General features: G+C 32.5%; 1 protein-coding gene across 1 annotated transcript in view; it reads left to right on the top strand.

Annotated features, from left to right (window-relative positions):
• The window catches only part of LOC145662484 (uncharacterized), a 534,791-nt gene that overhangs the window by 450,730 nt on the left and 61,703 nt on the right, over window positions 1-22,358 (top strand). Inside the window, exons 69-73 of the mRNA XM_081728093.1 lie at window positions 9,658-9,729; window positions 11,427-11,453; window positions 18,708-18,743; window positions 19,827-19,877; window positions 21,858-21,929. Coding sequence (XP_081584219.1) covers window positions 9,658-9,729; window positions 11,427-11,453; window positions 18,708-18,743; window positions 19,827-19,877; window positions 21,858-21,929 — 258 coding nt within the window. The remainder of the gene's footprint in view (window positions 1-9,657; window positions 9,730-11,426; window positions 11,454-18,707; window positions 18,744-19,826; window positions 19,878-21,857; window positions 21,930-22,358) is intronic.

Here is a 22,358-nt window from a genome sequence, read left to right as displayed (position 1 = left end):
TCCAGAGGTGTGTCTTGAAGGAACGGAACTCCTTAAGCGAAATCTCTACTTTTAAGTAACATTTGTCAAATTTTAGCCAAACATTAAACTTTTAATAGCATTATTTTATTATTATTATTATTAGTATTAGTAGTAGTAGTAGTTGTTGTTGTTGTTGTTGTTGTAGTAGTAGTAGTAGTAGTAGTTGTAGTAGTAACAGTAGTAGTACATTGCTGTGATTTGAATGGTTAAACCTGTTCCATACTGCTCCTGGCTAGTAGGCATTGTGTGTAGGCTTTCTATGATTTCCGCTTCCTAAAACCCTTTCTTCACTCCATTTTTTTTCATTGCCATCGTCGACGTTTTCTGTAGCTTAGTCAGCATAATTATTATTCAAAAACAAATTTTCTTAGGGCTCTTGTGCGTTCAGTAGCCCTACTTTCTAAATGAAATTTGCCTGAAAACATTGTGTTTAACATTTAGCTAGTTGTTGGGACGTATGCAGAGGATATGTCCTGATGATCCTGATACTTCTGTCCAGTTCCGAAAATTTTGTAAGTTTTTCACAACGCTAAGCGTGATTTTATAGATTTTAATACAATATGTCATCATACGGAATCTATATTATTATTATTATTATTATTATTATTATTATTATTATTATTATTATTATTATTATTATTATTATTATTATTATTATTATTATTATTATTATTATTTTAGATATTTCAGACCTCAATATTACGTCGTATTAAAATGCAAATAACAATACTGAAGTTAAGAGAAATGAAAGGAAAATTTTGGACCCTCTATAAGAATGAATTACAATATTAGAGATACTTTGGAAGGAAAAGAAACGGAGCAATGTGTCAGCTGCTGGACAATACGACACTCGAACTTTCGGGTCCCTTAAGAGAAACCAACTAGAATTTTTCTTCACCACGATGCATAGTAACACCATCTCATTGGGTAAAAGGCTTTGGATTATGTATGCGTTATATTGATATTATAAAAAAATATGCATACTAATATAAAAAAAGAATATTTCCTATTTACAAATTTTGGGAACAGATATATTGAACGTGTTGGAAATGGCAAACGAAAATATTATTATAATTTCTAGAAAGAGTGGAAGAACTTAGAACAATTCCAGTATGGAACAATGATGTTTCAGACACATTTATAACTCATACTTTATGCATTCATGAATGGTTTACAAAACACGCTGTTTTCAAAGTACGGATCGCGATTGTAGACTGTGACGTCATGTTGTCAGTATATTCCCTGTATGCAAGTCAACTCTATCTTGTAACAACAAGACAAATTGACTATTTTTCTTGCTAATATACGTCAGAAATATCAATATTGTCAATGATATTTTTCCTATTTTCCTCACAGGAAATCGATCCATGCACGTGAGCGAAACGAATGCTCAAGCCACTGCAGTAAGATTGTTGTGTTAAGTAAGATTATAGAAACACTTGTCTATGTAGCAAATTGCACACGTTTAGGATTCCAATATTTTATTAACGATGAAATACTGATTTTGGTCATGATAAAATACTATAGCCCAGACAATTCAAATTTAAATTAAAAAAGGCTAACAAACACACAAGAACGTGAAGGAGAAAGTTATATTAACAGTGATTCGATATCTTAATTTGGAGTCTCAGACCACTAATTTTTCTGATTCTCCAAGAATATATCCGTAACTTATATTTATATTGGGTTATTCTCGTATTAGAGTTTAACCATGAACGACAGTGACCTTGAGCAACAGTGACACGAACACATTTATATCAGGTATATTTAATATTTCAAAGGTTCTCCCACCGGGAATTGAAACTTAGGCAACGTCTACAAAACTATCTAGTAGGTGGGGTACTTGGTTCTTTCTCAAGAAAAGTAAGCTTGAGATGGAAAGGACCGTGCTAATGGGTTTTCTCGAGACACTCCCACTTTCTCATTCCACCAATTCGTTAAGCATAATTCACTTGGCTTAACCGTAGTCTTCCTCAACCTAACAGCATAATTGTCGGACAGTAAACGTAAACATTACATTTTCATGCTGTTAACCGAAACCAATTCGAACCGAAAAACAGAATATTTTCTTTTGATTATTAACGTCTTTTCACAAAAAAATATACCGAGAAAAAACATGGAGAATCGTAATTGCATTCAAAAGTAAAACAGCAGAAATCATAATACCATAACCTAAAATGAAACCATTAAATATTGTTTGGAACTTTTCCAAAATATATACGGCTATTCTGAAAAGTGTCAATATGGTTTCTGATTTGAAACAAACCTGAACCAAATTATGGTTCGTTTTCTGAAATAAACAGACACATTCTGCTTCAAGCTTCAACAGACCCCAAACCATTTAACCAAGTCGTGAGTCAATGAAAAATTGACCCACCACCCACTGACCAACCACTGATCGTTATCCACTCTGACCCACCACTCACCATAGTAAACTCGAACCCACCATGAACCACTGACCCACCCAAACATCGTCGTCAACTCTGACACATTTTCCAGGTCTTCTTTTGTACCGATTAAAGGGTTTATACTTATTATATAACCAGGTTTGAAATTCTAACTAATCGGAGTTTGAATTTCTATGGTCAATCGCTCAAGCACCGCTCTGTTATAATATCGATGGACCTGAGTTTTATAATATAAAATGGTAAAATGTCTGTCATGGGATAAATTTGATGAATTTCAATTACCATGGTCTAATAATTTTTTTCTTGAAATAGGTGGAAAAACTTATGAAATTTTTAAAGTCCCAAATGAAGGTAAGCACACCAACATACAGAAGCTTACATTACAAATTATATGTCGATTTTTCTAAGAGGTTTTTGGGTTGATTGCTCTGCGCTCTAATCTCTCCAAATAATAAACAAACTTCAGCAATTATTATAGTAAAATGTGGTGTATATATATGGATATACGATACGAAACAGTGTATTGTTTGTTTCTCAACTACTAGTAATATCGATCATTTTCGATTATTTTTACAAACAAACCCACTATCAATTTACCATCTGTAGAAAGTACCGCTCCTCCCCATATAGGAGAAGTTTAAAATATGCTATGAGAAGTTCTGTTCATATTCAATAAAGAGTTAACCTACTGAATTTCAGCTCCGTAACTTCAACAGCTTGCAAGATACTCAATTTTCTTGCACTAATTCGTATCCAAACTATCCCTATAGCAAATTATTTTAATGAAACCAATATGGTAACATCCCAGTTTAGATTAAGATCTAACTATATACCAAACTTCACTTTATTGGACTGCCACTTAGCCGTGATGATTAGCTACACATAGTTACATTCATTTTTTTATAAAATTATATATATATATATATATATATATATATATATATATATATATTAGTGATTCAAAAATGTATTTTTTCAGTAGTTAGCTAATCCAGAAACTCACAGGTTGTGTGTTTCGAAAGCTAAGTAGTAGTATAAGTCCTATTGCTCTTATTACAATTACAAACATCAATATCCAAAACTGCCTCAAGTTTTATTTTTTCACTAGAGATTCTCATCTCAGGTAAGTAAACAGAAACAAATGAAAAAGGATAATAGAAGCCTTGAAGTAAAACTTAGACAAATTCACCAGTGTTCAGAAGCATATTTTTAAATCATGCTTGACCCTACTCATAGAAGCTAAGTACGCGGTTCTCGTTAGATGGAGTTATCAGTTTCTCGCCGCGTACCATGAGTATGGCAGAAATAAAATGGCTGTTACTGGTGGTCTTCGTGGGTGACCGTACAAGAACAATGAGCTACTAATTATAATTGCTTTTGGTGTGGGTTCAATTTTTGTATTTTTATAAAAAATAATACTCAAAATGTGATTTACTTACCTTTGACGTGAGCAGTTTTGCTATACGATTCCACTGTATAAGTAGTAGCAGTAGTAAGAGTAGTAGTAGGAGGAGGAGGAGGAATGAGTTAGAAGCTCTGTGGTGCTCGTTAGGTTCCATCTTGAATAAAATGATATAAATTTAAGTTCAACTTCCTCTTCAATGTGCTTCATCTTCAATTCCAGCAAAGTGACAATTTTCTTCTATTACTACTATAATACACAATACATACACCAGAGGGTTTGAACAATAGCAAATTTTAACCAATCAGAAACGTATTTTAGTTTCTAGGTCTAGGGACGAAAGTGAAGAAAATAAGCTGTTTAGAAGATGCTGTTTACAATGCAGTGGGCAGAGTTGGTCGGTTGGTCAGAGTAGATCATGGTTCGTGGTGGGTCTTAATGGGTACATGCTGATAACCCACAATTCACTGACACGCTCAGAAAACGCGACTCACTGTACCCTCGGACCCATTGACCCACTTCAACTATGGCGGAACCCGTTTAGTACCTAGATTGTAATTGATGTTACTATTGTCTCGTGAAATCAACTGCCATTATGTAGTTCAAACTTAGAGATAGAACCCCTATAGTTCGCTCTTTCCGTCCATATAGGGTGTTAATGAACAAGATCGATGAACTGTAAGAGGTGATTCCTCACATCAAAATAAATAAAAAAGTTCCTGCGCACATGTGGGAAAAATTGCATAATTAGAGAGCTATGGCTGTTCAACATCTCGAAAAAACTAATTTTAAGAGGTCCTATTTCGAATTCGAGAAATCATGGAGTAGTGGATCTTATCAACGTAAAAGAAGTCATAACTACACAATCCAAAAATGAATATTTAAGTCATGTTGAATGGGAGTGATGAATGTTTCCCGCAGGGTGAAATTCCCAGACATGCCATCACCCAATTTTGAGATGTGCTCTGATTTTATGATTGGTCCAACGAAGGCAAATGGTATGCCTTGGCAAACGTAACACGTACTCCTTTGGCGCGAAGTCGGAAATGTTAAGAATCGTCAACAGAACAATCTTTCGTACTCAGGAAAAAGAATCCTGCGTTTCTTCTTTCACGATTATAAGTGAAGAAAACGTGAAATATACCGTGACAAAATACATCGTATCACACGTTATTCCGAAAAAAAACATGTAGCTGCAGATTCCTAACACTTCCGAATTTTCTCCGAAGAACTGGATGTCGGTTGTTGTCAAGGCTTAACTCCTGACTACTTTGGACCTTTTTTGAAATCAAGGTATATTTGAAAACTCTATTGAGAGGATATTTGAGAATTATACCCTGCACGAAATACTCTGTAGACCCATTGAAAATTAATGTAATATGCATTTTCTGAATTATGTATGCGTAACTCCTTTACCCTGATAAGGACCATTATCAACAGTTTCTGGAATTCGAAATAAGACCGGTTGAAATTTAGCTTTTTCGCAATTTTAGACAGCACTAGGTCCGGAATATTGCACTTAAACTGTGCACTAGGTCCATATGAATTTTTTCTCTTATTTTGATTTAGGAATCACTTATTACAGTTTGCCCATATTGTTTATTAACACCCTATATATATATATATATATATATATATATATATATGTGTGTGTGTGTGTGTGTGTGTGTGTGTGTGTGTGTGTGTGTGTGTGTGTAGGGTGATTCAAAGCAACAAAGAAAACATTTGGGGGGATTCCTAACACCAATATAACACAAAACGTTCAATCAGGGTGCACAAATGCTTCCTTTTAGAGTTATAAGCTTCCGAAGACCAGAAAAAATGAACTTTTATAGGCCCAAAGCTCCAAAACTATGGGACACGTTTCAGACACATTTACGTGGTGTTCTGAGAAAACCCAAGAGCAAGATGTTCATTTCAAACCTACTTGCCTTGGGAACGAATTTATTTAACTTGATTTCGGACTAGTAATTCCATCCGTTTTTCCACTGAAAAGTATCGATAATTCAACAAGAAAATAATTAGACCATGGTAATTTAATTGATATTCATCGTAATTTTCCCATGACAAATACTTTACCATTTTATATCGTAAAGGTCAGATCTAATCGTTATTGTAACACAGTGGCGCTCGAGTGATTGACCCTTAGAAATTCAAGCCCCGATTAGTTAGAATTTCAAATCTAGTTTTATTATAAGTGTTAACTCTTTAGTCGGTAGAGAAGAGGAGTGGATCAAGTATTAGTGTTGATGACAATGTGTTTTTGTTGTTCAGTGGTTCATGGTGAATGGTGGGTGAGAGTAGATCACGGTTGGTGGAGGGTCATGGGTCAGAGTGGTTCACGGTAGGTGAAGGTCATGTTGGGTCGTGGGTCAGAGTGGGTCATGGTGGGTTAGTGAGTCGAGGGTCATTTTGTGATAAACAACTCGGTTAACTGCTTTGGGTTCAGTTTAAGCTTAAAAGAGAATGAGTATGTTTATTTCACAAAACGAAACGAAATTTGGTTCAGGTTTGTTTGAAGCAGACACTATGTTGCCATTTTTCAGAATATCCGTATACATTTTGGAAAAGTTCCAAACGATATGTAATGTTTTCGTTTTAATTTGAGGTGTTACGAGTTTGCAGGAATTACGATTGCCCATGTTTTTCTCTCTATATTTTCTTTTCTTTTCTTTTTTTTCTTCTTGTGAAGACAGTTTGTGAGAAATAGAAAATATAATTGTTTTTTGATTTGGATTGGTTTGGGTTAACAGCTTAAAAATGAAATCTTTACCTTTAATGCCCCACGATTACACCTGTTAGCTTGAGGAAGACTTTGATTAAACGAAGTGAATTATGATGTACGAATTGGTGGAATGAGAAAGTTTGAGTGTCCCTAGAAAAACCACAAACACGATGTTGTGCGTCTCAAACTTACTTGACTTCGGAAAGAAACAGGCACCACACTCATCAAATAGTTTAGTAGGCGGGTTCTCAGTGTCGATTCTCTGTGGGAGAACCTTTTAAATATTAAATGTCCTCGATCTATCTATGTCCATGTCTCTGTCGTTAAAGGTCACTGGAAATAACTCTAAAACGAGAATAACCGAATATAATAGAGGTAAGTTATTGAGATACTTTAAGTGAATCAGGAAAAAGAGTAGGCTGAGGCTTCAAGTTAAGGATTCGAATCACTCTTAAGACAACTTTTTTCCTTCATGTTCTTGCGTGTTTGTAAGCTTTTCTTAATTTAAATTTGAATTCTCTGGGCTATAGTATTTTATCATGACCAAAAACAGTATTTCATTGTTAAAAAAATATTGAAATTCTAAACGTGTACAATTTGCTACATAGACGAGTGTTTCTTGGCTCTTACTGAACACAGCAATCTTGCCGTAGTAGCCTGAGCTTTCGTTTCGTAACTTAGGAATGCGCGGATCGATTACCTGTGAGGAAATTAAGACAAAATTTATCCTTTCCAATGTTGATATTTCTGACGTATATTAACATGAAAAATAGTGAATATGTCTCTTCCTTACAAGTTAGAGTTGACTTCCACAGAGGGGATATATGACAACATGACGTCACAGTTTACAATCTTGTTTCGTACTCTGAAAACATAGCGTGTTTAGTAAACAATTCATGAATACATAAAGTATGTGTCATGTCTGTGTCTCAAACATTATTGTTGCACTCTGAAATAGAGTCTAAGTTCTTCCGCTCTTACTAGAAATAATAACAATATTTTCGTTTGCCATTTCCAACACATTTCATATATCTGTTCGACGAAAATTTGTAAATGGGAACTATTCTTGTTTTCATATTTGTATGCATCTTTTGTTAATTATCAATATAACCCATACATAATCCAAAGTCTTTTTCCCAAAGACATGGCGTTACTATATATCATGATGAAGACAAATTCTACTTACTTTTTTCTAAAGACATCTCATGATTCGATTGTCGTATTGTCCAGGAGCTGACACCTTTCTCCATTCTTTTCCTTCGAAAGTATTTCTTATGAGGCAATTTATTCTTATAGAGGGTCCAAACCTTTCTTTTCATTTTTCTTAACTTCAGTATGGTTATTTGCATTTTAGTACGACGTAATACTAAGGTGCGAAATATTCAGTAATAATAATAATAATAATAATAATAATAATAATAATAATAATAATAATAATAATAATAATAATAATAATATAGAAAATAAACTTCGCATGAAAACAGATTGCATTAAAATCTACAAAATCGCCCCTAGCGTTAGCATATGTTACAAAATTATTAGGATTGGACAGAAGTGTAGAAAATAGGGCTACGGAACTTACAAGAACCCTAAGAAAACTTGTTTTTGAGTAGTGGTTATGCCGGCTAAAGTACACAAGACGTCGATGATGAGAATGAAAGAAATTTTGGAACAAAGAAACTGAGAGAAAGCGGAACCCGGCGAAAACCCACGTACAAGGTGTTTGTCCCTACAATGCCTGCTAGGGTGAACACATAAAACAGGGTGAACCATTTAATTCACAACAATTCAGTAATAATAATAATAATAATAATAATAATAATAATAATAATAATAATAATAATAATAATAATAATAATAATAATAATAATAATAATGGAATTAAAAGTTTTAAAGTTGCCCTAAAATTTGGCAAAACGTACTTAATAGCAGAAATCTCGGGTAAGGAGTTCCGTACCTTCAAGGCACACCTCTGCAACTACCCAAAATTTTAAACTAAAGCGTTCCACTAAAGTTTAATGTAGAAAGCATTCTAATGCATGTTTAAGGAAGATAACTGTAACAAAAATAACTTAATTTCACGCAATAGTAAGGTATATAATAAACTCATTTTTAGGATATGCAAAGGTAATTATGAAAGCTCTGCTACAAAAATACCTACATAGATCATAATTCAGTGAGCTCTGAAATACAAAGTAACAAAATAGCCTATAAGATTCAGTTTACGGAGCAATTGTTACTTAAAGAATGGACATACACTATTTCGAGAATCCAGAGAAGAAGAGTAATGTTTTCGATACTTTCGTCTCGTCTCGATTCTTATCTCCAAAGCGAGACGATAATTTGGGTTAGCCTGTCTGCTCTCGAATGTAAACTGTTAATACTCATGTTGTTTTTTTGTTTTAGAAACCACATGAGAGATTCCTCTTCTCGTGGGTAACACTAGACGAAACCGAAATATTCTTTCCAAATGTCACGTTTCTGCTTGTAATAATATAACCTGAGTTATAATTAGCTCCTGCCTTTTAATCTTCTACCTGTTAATAACTATTGTTATTATTATTACTATTTTTATTCCTGAAGATTTGATAGTTCAATTATTGAAACATCCGAGTATTCAAATATCTGAATATAATAAATCTTTTGTCATTCCCGATCAATCGCCCTCAAAAGTCGTAAAGTGAAAAAAAAATTGCCCGAAGTAGATTCGAATCAAGAACTTTCACATTACTGTCAAGCTTCTTGACCACTGAACCGCGATCATTACGCGGTAAACGATTCTTCTTTAGTCTGTTTACGTTAGGTTTCTCTGCCTTCGCTTGCAAAGTTGTATGTTATATTTGTTCGATTCAAAACGTCTTTCGTATTTCTTTTATGATAATATAAGTGAATAATCTTTGGCAAAATGTATATTAATAACTTGAGTTCTCCTTAAACCTTTTTTTCACATGTTTGTTTCTTCTCCACACAAAACTATAGATACCAAAGATTTAATTCTCATATGCTGCATTCGTTTCAAAGCAGTCGCCATTACCTGATCAAAGACTTATGTCCGCCACGATTCATATCATGAAAATAATTTTTGTTTTCTTTAATTTCAGTCAGGCAAAGAAAACCCTCTTAAGCTGATTACACAGTTCTCACCCTTATTGGATAGCATATTAATTCCAAAGGTACGGTTACAAAACAATAATACTCAGAATTCAATGGGTATACGTATTGCATTATTTTAGAAATAAGCTAACAACTATTATTTCATAAGAGTTTTTGGTCAACGTTTCAAATTATAATAGTACGAGACATTTTTTCAAATAATCAGTAGAAAACAGTTTCTGTATCATAGAATTATGTGGGAATATTAACGGCAGTCAATATTAAGCATTTCACCAAGTTCAAGCTGACATTTTACAACTATTAAATATATTTTACTACTTTCAACAAACTATTTTCTTTCCAAACGCGTTACAGTTTATATATTACAAGATGATGGTTAATGTTGGTAAAAATTAAAACATCTAGAATAAGTTTAACAGTTTAAGACAGTGGTCGGACCTTGATCAAAATCTAATATGATTTTTAAACACCTAGATGGTCTTTTTGCTGATATTTTCTTTTTCTGCAGCAGAACTTTTTACGTCACGCATTTCACTGTCAGAGTGGACCCATCACTACACATGGATTTAGTACTAAAGTTTAAGAAAAGTATGACATATGTGGAGCATTGGCGAAAATTTTAAAGAATCAAAAAGTATATAGAATGTCCAATAAAAATTGGATCTTTTTTGAATTTCATAAATGGAAATACTTTTCATAATGTTACATTTTAAATAAGTTGATTTGACATCTCGAGTAACTGAAAAAACTTAGGCCTTTAACAATCTCTAATGCTTACAATGATGGAAATTTGAATAAATTTATGATATATATGTACTATAATCTGAAAGTAATTTACTAGTTTTGATTTCTGTATTTGGGGAAATTTTAGTTTATATATGTAAGTTTTTTCTGCAAATTTATTTATATGAAATAATAAATGCTAAATTATTTCTTATTTTATTTGTTACGCACTAGCATTTTTCAGTTGCTTTAGGAATACTTGCAATTTGAAGAAATTATATTAAATTCCCTTCTACAGAAACGTCAACATATTATGAAATAAAAGAATTGAAATAGCTACCTAAAATTCGAAACCTTTTTCCTATTATCGAATATAATTGATTGTAAATGTCAAGTTTTAATAATGTGATACAAATTGTCAGATTTGAATCTGCATAACGGGCGTTCGATTACACAATGTAATTTCTCTATTATACAAAAAAAATATTGTAAAGAATGAAATAAAACATTATGTTTTCATTTATAAGTATTCTAAATTCTGGGTTGTGTCAAATCATCGAAAATCGTACACAAATTATTTACGTTTTAACTGACCAAATTAAACTATTTTCTAATTATTGGACCCATAAGGATAACACGACTTGTTTCTTAAAACAAGAATTACGGATAAATTCTATGTGCCGATAATTTTTTCAATTTTAGATATTTATATTTTATCTTTGCATTATTTTTATAAATATTGTATAGTTCCACATGTAATAAACAACCATAATCTTGTAATATATAATAATTTTCGTTGCTTTAGATCTTTGAAATTGCATTATTAGTATTGAGATTCTTTGTAAAATCTTAGTAAAGTTAAAGAAATGAACTTTAGCAATAAAGAGCTTGACATATTAAATATTACTTTGTTGTTGCATTTAAAAATAAAAACAAATAGAGAATCTATGTATATTCCTTTGGGCAAAGATTCATAGTAAAGGATTAGCAGATGTATTAAATAATAATAATAATAATTCTAATTTACTTTCAGGGTCGTCGAGGTTTCCTTGATGGACTAGTAAGTGAACTTTCTATATGAATGTTTACATGATATTTAAATCTAGGAAGTATCTCAAACTCAATTCGTGTTTTGAACATTTTTTGATTGTGTTATGATTCACTGAAATTCCTCGTACAAATTTGATTAAAGTCATTATATTTTTAAACACAAGTATTAAAGGAGTTTAGTACTTACATCATGAAATTTTTAGTGCAACGAACATTGCAGCAATACATTTTAAAGTGAATTTCTAAATTTATCAAGGAATTGTTAGGGTCTACAAATATGTCGATAGAAATCTTCGTGTTTTTTCACTTAAAATCTGGCAAGTCAAACATAGAGCTAATAACGATTATGCTTCATATTCTTGTGCTGATGACTAAATTTGTTAATTGTAAGTAACACTATGATCTATCGATTAGGAGGTTGAACGAAGCGTGAAGAACAGCTCTGCATGGACTCCTTTCATTAGCCAGGCAATGCAGTTGTATTTTGAATTTCTACCCCTGCAAGATCCATCTAAATTTTGACCTCTCATTTGTGAATAGTTCTTAACGGTCCTATTTGGATAAACATTGCAGTTTAAATTGTGAAATCATTTTAATTTTAATCAAGTTAAAACTGAGTCTTTAGAATTAATGAACCCATCGACATTACGTAACACTATAAATCATTCACTTCTTCGTTTTACACCACCTCCCATTCCCGTCTCTCTTGGAGCAGAATATTTACCTTAGGAGTTCACTTTCAGTGTGTATTTTTCCTTAAAGTGAACAAACTTGTTTCTTAACTTTACAGCATTACAGGCTTACTGATCGTTCTATATATTGTAAGCTTGTAATTGTTCGCAAGTAGTTACGAAATCAAAATATTTAAGTGTAGTAAGTGACTAACTATATGGCCTATGGAAACTGGAAGTCCAATGCCGCGTTCACAAAAGCTCTGCACTGACTTCTATTATCAGCCAACTGGATACAGTTACTATGGATTCCTATTTCTGCGAAATCCGTCATAATATTGTCCTCTTGTCTCGTCCTAGCTCTTCCTAATGGCAGTTTTCCGCTTGGTGGTCCAGTTAAGACTCTGAAGACGTTCCTACTTTCTTCCATCCTCACTACAAGACTTATCACCTGAGCCTCCTAGACTTAATGATCCTAACAATGTTTGGTAAACCGTACAAATTATGCAGTTTCTCATTCTGAATTTTCCCTCATTCCCATTGCCATTTCTTTTGGGTCCGGATTCGTCTGAGGATCTTTTTCTCAAATACTTTTAGTTTATGTTCTTCCCTCAGAGCAGCGTTTCCCAACATTTTTCAACTTGCGGCACACTACAGGTGTAACTTGAATTCTCGCGGCACACTCATATATTATTATTATTTTATTATTATTATTATTATTATTATTATTATTATTATTATTATTATTATTATTATTATTATTATTATTATTACTATTATTATTATTTGCAAATATAAAATACCATAGTGTTTGTTTTCTGTGATTACTGATCTCCTCACAGAAACGAAAGCTCGATTACTGGTTTCCCCTATGCTAATTTATTATACATAATTTTTATTATAATTTTAAAATAAAAAAAATGCAATAAAATATAGGACAGATTTCTAAAAATACGTTTTCTCTTTCGAAAACTGTATCCAATCTTTCTCAACTAACTGGTGCGTTACTAAATAACTAATAAACAAACAAATGTCTTGTAATTTTAACTTTGCTGTTTTAACCAATACCGGTGCATATTATTGCAATCACATACGTTACGATGCGTCGAAGTCAAAACACACCTGTTGTACAAAGTGTTGTTCTGTAATTCACGTGCGAATGAGTGTTCTACGAACGTTCATTTGATGTGTATCGTACAAGTGCTTCCATTTCTCGGTGTTAGTATGACTCTCAATTGAAGCGTAACACAGCAGCTAACCGTGGAAATGTGTACGAGCAGAAATACTGTCTGCTACACAGTAATAGATGTAGAATAATATATTACAGTTACAGTAATTTTTTCATGGTAGAAATTTATAGTAATGTGAAATACAAAAATATACATTTTCTCCTATGTCTTGCAATTGGGTTGCTATAGAATTAATAGTTTTGTTTCGATATCCTCGCGGCACACCAGCGGTCCATTCGCGGCACAACGGTTGGGAAATGCTGCCTCAGGAAAACCGACCATGCTTTGCAACCATACAGGACAATATGCAAGATCACCTTATTTTTTACTGAATAATAACACAAATTATCTGCTATCAGTTACTTTTAATTTCTTAACAGAAATGTTTTTCGTTTGTAAGTGTTTATTCTTGATGTTTTGAAGTATCAACATTGTCGGGAGTATTATGTGATATTTTCACTTATCAATAAATTTTAGTATAACACGCATTGTGATGTGTCATGTGTCTAATATTACCTGTTTTTATTCCTTAACCCATGTCCGTAAACCTGTTTAAAACAATCTCAGGATTTCTTTATATTATTGTTCCTATCAGGTTTACAAAATCAGAAAAAGGAATAACATTGTAAATAGTATTTAACTAAAGGACATAGTTGTTGTCTTTGAGTTTTCTTACAGTGTATTCCAGTATAAAAATCCACGATAATGTAGCTAGTGTATCTCCCTGTATCAGGAGGACATTTTCGAAGTAAAGGTCTGTGAACAATTACCGTTATGATTTGGTCATATTTTTGGTTCACTGAAAGACAAATTATCTAACCTATCTGTCTGTATCAATACTCCAAATATGGTAAGAGAACTATGAAATATTTTTCTTGTAATACATTCGTATGTTTAACATGAATCTTCTTCAAATATTTAGTTTTAATTGACCTAGTTGGCATTGAAAAAAAAATTGAAACCGAAAACTCTTCCTAAAAGCAGTTAGCAAAACGATACCCAGTTTGAAAATACGGTTGTTTAGTACTTACTTTCTGTAGAAGGGTACTCATTTGTTCCATGGCTTGAAATATAAATCAACATACTTGAAGAAATGTGTGTGGAAATAGTAATGATATGTAACATTCCTGTTTGCGAAAATGAAGATTTTATTTGGAATCCAAACATATTAGAAAGACGTTGGAGTAAATGTGTTTGGAATAATGAAATTAGTCAGGATAACTATGTGTCAAAAAATACGATGAATGCTACATTTCAAATAATTGCTTTAGTAAGTAAACAGGCTAGAAACATTGATTTTCGAAATTTTGAAATATTATTTTTTCTGCTTGCCGAACTATTATATAATCAAAGTGAATTTAATGTTAAAATTGAATTAACTTTTCGAAATCTACATTCCATTATCTTTCAAATAACGTAAAGATAAACGCTATATGATAATCCGGGGTGGAGCTGGGGTTAAATATCTGATTATTTTTGATTGGTAAAATGTACCTTCATAAGCGTAATTTACAAATAGGAACAAGAGGACCAATACCAAGTAGAAATCAAAGTCAATTTCGTACTTCTTTTTATAGACATTTACGACAGCTACATTTTAGTTTTTAAAACGGAATTGAAGTAATGATTAAACTTTTCGACTATATTAAATTGAAAATTCGTAACCAAAGAAATATACAAAACCTCTTGCGCATGAAACCAATTTCTTACCTCAACATAGTCAATCACAGTAATTGGATATTCCTATATGAGGCTGAGGAAACTTTCTACTTCGTTTAAGCAAAACGCAGCCTGTACTGTTCCTCTACAAACTGAACCTCCTTATCTGAGATATAATATACTCTTAGTACTTTTGGTAAAGGCGGACCACACAGAACAAATAATATTGGATATCGGAGCATGGCACACGTCTTCTTTCCCTGCAGAAGGCCAGTAAAAGGACGGACCCGATCGAAAGGAGTGCATAAACTTGACTTAAAGATCACTTTCCACTTCATCTTTAGTTAAAGCTAACCCATCCACCACCCCACCAAAAAAAAAAAGAGTGGTTATCGTAAACACATGCAAGATACGAAATAGTGATGATATCTGCGATGCTCATTCGAGAAGGTGTCTTTCTTTCAGTCAAATGAAAAATCGAGGTGAAATCTGGATCAGCATTGAATCGCTTTTTTCCAATCGAGATTTAGCTTAGAGAAGAGAATTGATTATGTGACCGCGTTCCACAAACTGTTTTTATACCATAAAAATGATTTTGTAGTCTTTGCGTGTATCTATGATATTTCCTTTTTTCCAGCTGGCTTACATTTATATGTTCAATGCGAGATCTAGAGAAGGCAAAAACTTTTTCTGATGTACTTAAAATATCAGAACATTTTTGAAGGCTTTTTTTAGTAAGCAGACGTTTAATTGTTACACCAATGCCATCGCATGGGGATTTGCCATGGCTTGTAGCAAAAAGTGGCCATGATGCACTTAAGGAGAAACCCTTATAATGGTAACAAAAGTTCAAGAAGTTTTTACAATTCTTGTATCGCGCAGCACACCCATCACTAAAGTAATTTATATTTTTGACAATAGTTAATGGTTATTTCATAAAAGAAGTTATTCTTTTTAAGTAACAAATGCGACTTCGTGTTCCAAGTAAACTGATATCACACACAAATTACAAAGTCAGGTCATCAGATCCAGGAAGACGTTTATATCGTACTTCCGTGTGCAGTGTACAGGAATCAGTAGACCAGTGACATTCTTGAACTTCGTCTTGAATCATATGGGAATAATTTTCACTCAAATGAAACAGAACGACGACTGCCTCTGGCACACTAGTTTTCTTTCTGTTCTTTGAGAAATGTGATTGCGCTTTGGAAATAAATGAATGTGGCGCAAGCTTTTCAAGCGTTCGTATCAAAATTGTCACATACTCGTCCAGTATGAGAGGATTTTTAAACAATTCTGTTCTGTTCGTTGATGCCCACTGGTTTCTTTCTCCCAAGGAACAAAATCATCGCATTTTGCAAGCATAAGCTGCCTCAAATTTTACAGGAGGGAGACTCGGAACAATGCTTCAGCATTCAATTCCGATTGTACACAAAATAAACCAGTTGAAGGATCAGGTCTTCCCCATAGGAGAATAACGTTTTGAAGTATAGTATACGTGAAAGCGGAATGTGTCCCAGGAGAACCTGGTAATACACACCACTTAGGACGTAGCGTGCAAAATTTAGAAAATCCAATTTTAATGTTGGGATGTTGATGTTTAATTGAGGCGTTCAATTCTTTGAAATTTCCAAGTAATAATCGCTTCTCCATATGAATATTTTCCATTCACCCCACCCCCACTCACCATACTTTTACAAAATTTATCTACCTCCCCCGGCCTCTCTATTGGTGCCAACGTTTTATTTTCATTTAAGATTGGTTGCATAAAGAGTGTACAGCGTAAACAGCTAGTCCGGTTTATAAAATTCCTTTTCTTTACATTGCAAATTGGTTTGCAAACGGTTTTTGCTCTTACATTTTGTTATAACTCTGATAATAACAGAGTTACCCTATGTCAGGGGTCCTTTGAGACATCCTGTATATTTAAATACTAACGTAAGGTCTTTGACATTATAGATACATACATCAAAAATGTAATAAATAAATATATACTGTTTAATCGCATTATGTAAAATTAGAAATTTACACAAAGAATAACTCTTCTGAAGTGCAAGGTTGCATTTTTCATTCTTATTGTACAGCAATCTTGATGGTCTTTCTTAATTTAGCTCTACTGACTTACATAAACTCCGGGTAGAAATTTGCAAGTGATACATTGCGCAGATACTGAGATACAAATTTTTCTATTAAACTCTAAGAAATATTAGATGGTCTCGAAAACAACCGGGATGCCTGAAATTCTTAAAAATTGTATCGTATTTCTCACAAACTATTAGGACTTCGGAAGAAAAAATTTTACAGGTCTTCATACCGTAGTAGTGTTAACAAGCACACGAAGACCCATCAAAATTTCAATTAGTGGGTGATATGGCCTGCGTGATTTGATATGGAATGAGCCATAGAAGTCAATCTTTTACTAAATAAATATATGAATTCAAACTCTCAAGTACTAGGATGTCATACGATATTCAAGGTTTTATATAAAACACAGGAAGTTGTCTACTGAAAAATATTATCTCGGTCTCTACAACACTTCCAATGTAGTTTCACTGTTAATGCTATTCTCAATATATAGAGACTAAGATTGTGTATTGGACACCTAGCGATTAATACCAATATATATGAAATTCTGGTTCTATAACACAGGGGGTACTCGCATTTTGTGAATCCATCGCAGAAAGAAATATCTAAATTACAATCGTGTATAAACATTTACTAGTACTTCAGACGTATCACCTGTATTACCATTGATATTCAACAAGTTATTTCATAGCATGCGATTTCTTTGTTTGTTATTTAGTTACTGAGTTAAAAAAAATACAACTGTAAATATACTTGCATTTTTACACCAGAAGAGTATTCGTGTTCCAAAGACTATACTCGCAAAGTTCAAAATATTAATTATGCGTTACCACGGTGTTGATTGTTTACTTAATTTAGCTGTTTTGATGCAATTTTAAGCAAATGGATAACTAATACTTGTGCTCAATTGCAATTATACGAAGGTATACTACCGAAAACATGAGTAATCAAATATACCATTAGGACATTTCTGCATATATTTTAATAGATTTGGAGTACCCATTTATTATGACAGTATTTTCGACGGTGGAAGCAGGAAACGTATAATATAGAGTCTCTTATAAAATTATATACAGTGCAAGATTAATAGACATTTGGAAGAAATGGCAACCAATAGTGTGAAATAAGGCTTACATAGTGTACCTAGAATTACTTATTGCCCCTATATGGAATATATATATGTATGGAATATTCAGAAAAGTAAAATTGTACTTGAAAACATAAAACAGACGATCTGAAGGAAGTCAATTATCCAAATAATTAAAGGTATTGAGCCGGAAAGTAAAGTATATTATCATATTCATTTGCGAGATATCTATCTAATTATATGTAGAGTTAGATAGATATGGATATGTGTTAATGTGTGTTATTTGTTAAATCAAATGATTTCAAAATATATACCTCTCTATAATTTTGAAAAAAAAAATGTATTCACGTTCAATATTTGATTGCACAAGGTGCAATAGAGATATAAAACGTAATTCGTTCTAAGAATTGATATCAACTTAGTACTAGTGTCATCGTACTATAAAATAGATTCTGTAAAAGTTATAAATTTCATTAACCTGTATAAACCAACGTCTTTGTGATTAATATTAATGGTGAACCATTTGCTTCTAGGCCCATGCTGCTCAGAACATAATTCAAGGTATACTGGTAAGTACAATTAGTGCCCTTTTTATATTTCAGAAATAATATTAAAGGTTTCAACTCCATTCTTTAAAAATATTATTCATTCTGTTTCAAACGTGTTTTCCTCAATAACGTTATTTACTTTCCGCTGTAGTATAAATATTACAAATATTATATGGAAATATCGTTTTTCCAACTCTATAGTTGTTGTTCTTGTACAAACATCCTAGTTATCATACTGTTAGGTTAAGAATCATCCACGTGAGGGACCTGACGGTTATTTCATGGGGTGTACTGTGGTTCAGGTAAAAATCTATATTTCATGCAGCTTTGGTAAATAAAATATTGTAAATTCTAATTCACTTCAGTCCCTTCTTTGCTATGATAATCGCGTTTGTTTTCTGTGTTGGAAAGCAAGTTTAGATTTATCGTGGGCACACATGTGATACGGATATTAAGTTAGTATGTTGGTTATCATCTAATTAGCGTCATTGCTAAGAGGATAATAGCTTCAACTAATCATCTATTGACATCTTAGCAAATCATGTTGACCAACATGAGAATTGTACGAAGAACTTCCACTAAAGCTTATATTCTGCTGTTCCTTAATTCATAATCTTTTGTAAATTGGTTATAATGATATATTGTTATTGTTATTTCCATCAACCTATATATATTCAACTAACGTACTATTAGAAATGAGTAAGAAGCATAATCTTGTTTCAGAAAACTAACTTATTGATCGTTTTGTCTACGGTATTTTTTTATTTAATATTTTAAAATCAAAATATAATATGAAATAAAAAGAACGTTATCTAAATTCATATTAATATAGCGAACGAAGTTTGGTTATAAAATTATAGTATTAGTTGTAAACGGAATTGTTCAAATTAATATAATAAATGATGTTCTCACTTTCATTTATGGCATTATAACCAAAATATATATGTTATATATAACGCTATGAATACCAAAATATTTTCAAAATACGCATTTGAATAACATTGTGTTCATTAAGGACCACTTTAAGATATACGATCCTTCAGCTAAGTGATCACAATAAGAGTAAGGCTCACATAACAATTAATTGTTTTACTTACTAATTAGGAGCCAGGGGTTCCGACAGGTGCACGCTACTTGAACATAGAAGAGGTTTTGGTGAGTTATTTAATAATTTCATTATTTAACCATTTCCTTTCTTCAAACACTAACTTTTGTATTACGCCCTTGTTTATTTCAATTCTGAATAATACAAAATAGTTATTTTTGATTAAAAACATGTAACTTGATACTTACAGGCCTTAATACCTATATATTCCTGTATCCAGAAATTAACTTAGGCCCAGGGATCATGATGGAAGAAGATAGAGAAAGTTTGAAAGCCGATCTGCAGCATCCGACATGTTGGAAATATGAGAATTCTATCTCCAAAACATACTAAATCCAAACAAAAATTCCGATTTTGCATTGAATATGGAAGAGTGTACTATGGAACTTCTTACGTTAAATTTTGTAATTATCTTTTGTCAAAACACAATATTTTCTGTGATAACTTCTGTTTGAACTATCACTTCCCATACTGTTTCAATGTAAAACGATATAGTTTTATACCCATTCAGAAGAATTCTACTAAACGGATATAGCATGTTTTGGAAACACAATCCTCATATATTAAGTGAACAAATTCAAATTACACAGAGAAAATATAAGCCGTAAAGTATCTTGAAAGTGCATATCATCGATGGCACATCGATTACATATAATGTTACCAAAGATGTTCGGTACGTTATCAAATCAACTTTAAGTATACAAAATATCTAAAGACTCTTTCGTAGCATGGTAAATGTAATTAAGGTGTTTGTTGAAATATATACCATTCTTTAGTTAAAAATAGTCGCAGGTCACTCCGACTCAAAACTTGTAAAATTTACGTTGTTACTTCATTTTCAGTTGAATGTATAAGGGTATCACTGACGAGTGTAATCGAATTAATATTCAGAGCTTGTAGGTTTTCTCGTAGCCAGAATTATTGTCTTCTTGCAGCTATTCGTGTGTATTTTGTGCTTTCTGTGTACTTGAGTTACTACATTTTTGACAAAACATTGAGACAAATACATCTTAAACGGGAAATATTCTTGCAAATATATTGTTATTTTATAATGCTGTTGCGGAGTAACATCCTGATCCATACTAAATGAATCTAACCTCACTCGTTTTGTCACGAACCAAGGTAACCTTCCTTTTACCAGTAGTATCAATGTAGACAGGAAAAATGGAAGTATACCAGAAGAAATACTTCTTATATCATATACTTATAACACAGCCGAATGACTTCTGGGTGACGTTCCTCCAAATTGAAGTAGCCCCTTTAGTAAGTTGGGATCTACCATCATAAGGTGTAGTAGTACATACTGTTGCAATATAACATCCCACTCGATAGGAAATGAGTGGCTACCCAAACTTACTTTTTCTGTCAGAAAGCAGTTTAAATTTCCTGTTAGCAATAGTTAACACTTTGAATAGCAAGAAATGGAACCATTTCAGAACTAAGTACAGTTAAATGTCTTATACTAACAACAGAACAGGGGAATTTCAGAACTAGAACCTTTCGAACTTACACACCTTCCCTAGCAAATTGGTTTCTGCCGTCATTAGGAATGACGGTACCCATATGGAATGAACAATCTCGCATCTCTTCGTCTACGGGGAAGGACGTTTGCCTCTCTGATGAATACCTATGATAATATTAGACACTTCACAAATATTAGACACTTCACTTTCAATAATATTAGACACTTCACAAATTAAATTTATCATTATACTGCTTACTCACATTTGAAACGCTGAATTGACACAAGATAGTAGATATTACGCCAAATTCATGAACACTACTTTGTACAATAAAATTTAAACGGTACACGTGTTGTTATTTATTCTTTATGTCTTTATCGAATAAACGGATGACATTGAAATATTGTTTCTCAAAAGGGAAGTGAACACCTAACTTGCCTTTAGCAATCAGATTAAGATCGAAAAGCATGTCAACTTTATTTGTGGCAATAGAGTGTATTGTGTGGTATGAATTACATTAAATATATGTTCATATCTTAAAATGATTTTTAATTTCTTTAATTTCAGTCAGGCAAAGAAAGTCCTCTTAAGCTAATTACACAGTTTTCCCCTATTTTGGATAACATACTGACACCTAAGGTAAGGATACAATGTATATAATAATACTAAACTCAAACTAAAGTCTAGATTTTCGAAGAATTTTCAAACTAAATACAAATAGTAAAAATAACTTTAACAGTCCTATGATCACCTGAGTTTCTGTAGTAAAGAATAGGGCCTGATTATTGTTGATAATTCCAAAAATTATTTCCGAGGCAACTTGACATATTACATATATTTAATGCATTGTGTTACTATAACAAAATTATTTTTTTCCAAACACATTAATGAAACGATAGCCAATTACGAGGTAGTTGTCAGTATTGATGGAAACACCATCTGTAATGATAATGGTAAACAATCATAACATTGGCTAGATCTGAAAGTTCAAAAGGGATTCGAAAGCTTTAGAAGTTCTTTTGCTTGCATTGTAATCTACGGTCGAGCTCATACAAAATGCATTTTAGT

This window comes from Thermobia domestica, chromosome 10 (assembly GCF_964235325.1).
Source record: "Thermobia domestica chromosome 10, izTheDome1.hap1.1, whole genome shotgun sequence".
NCBI lineage: Eukaryota > Metazoa > Arthropoda > Insecta > Zygentoma > Lepismatidae > Thermobia > Thermobia domestica.
This window is presented reverse-complemented; position numbering and strand designations above follow the sequence as displayed.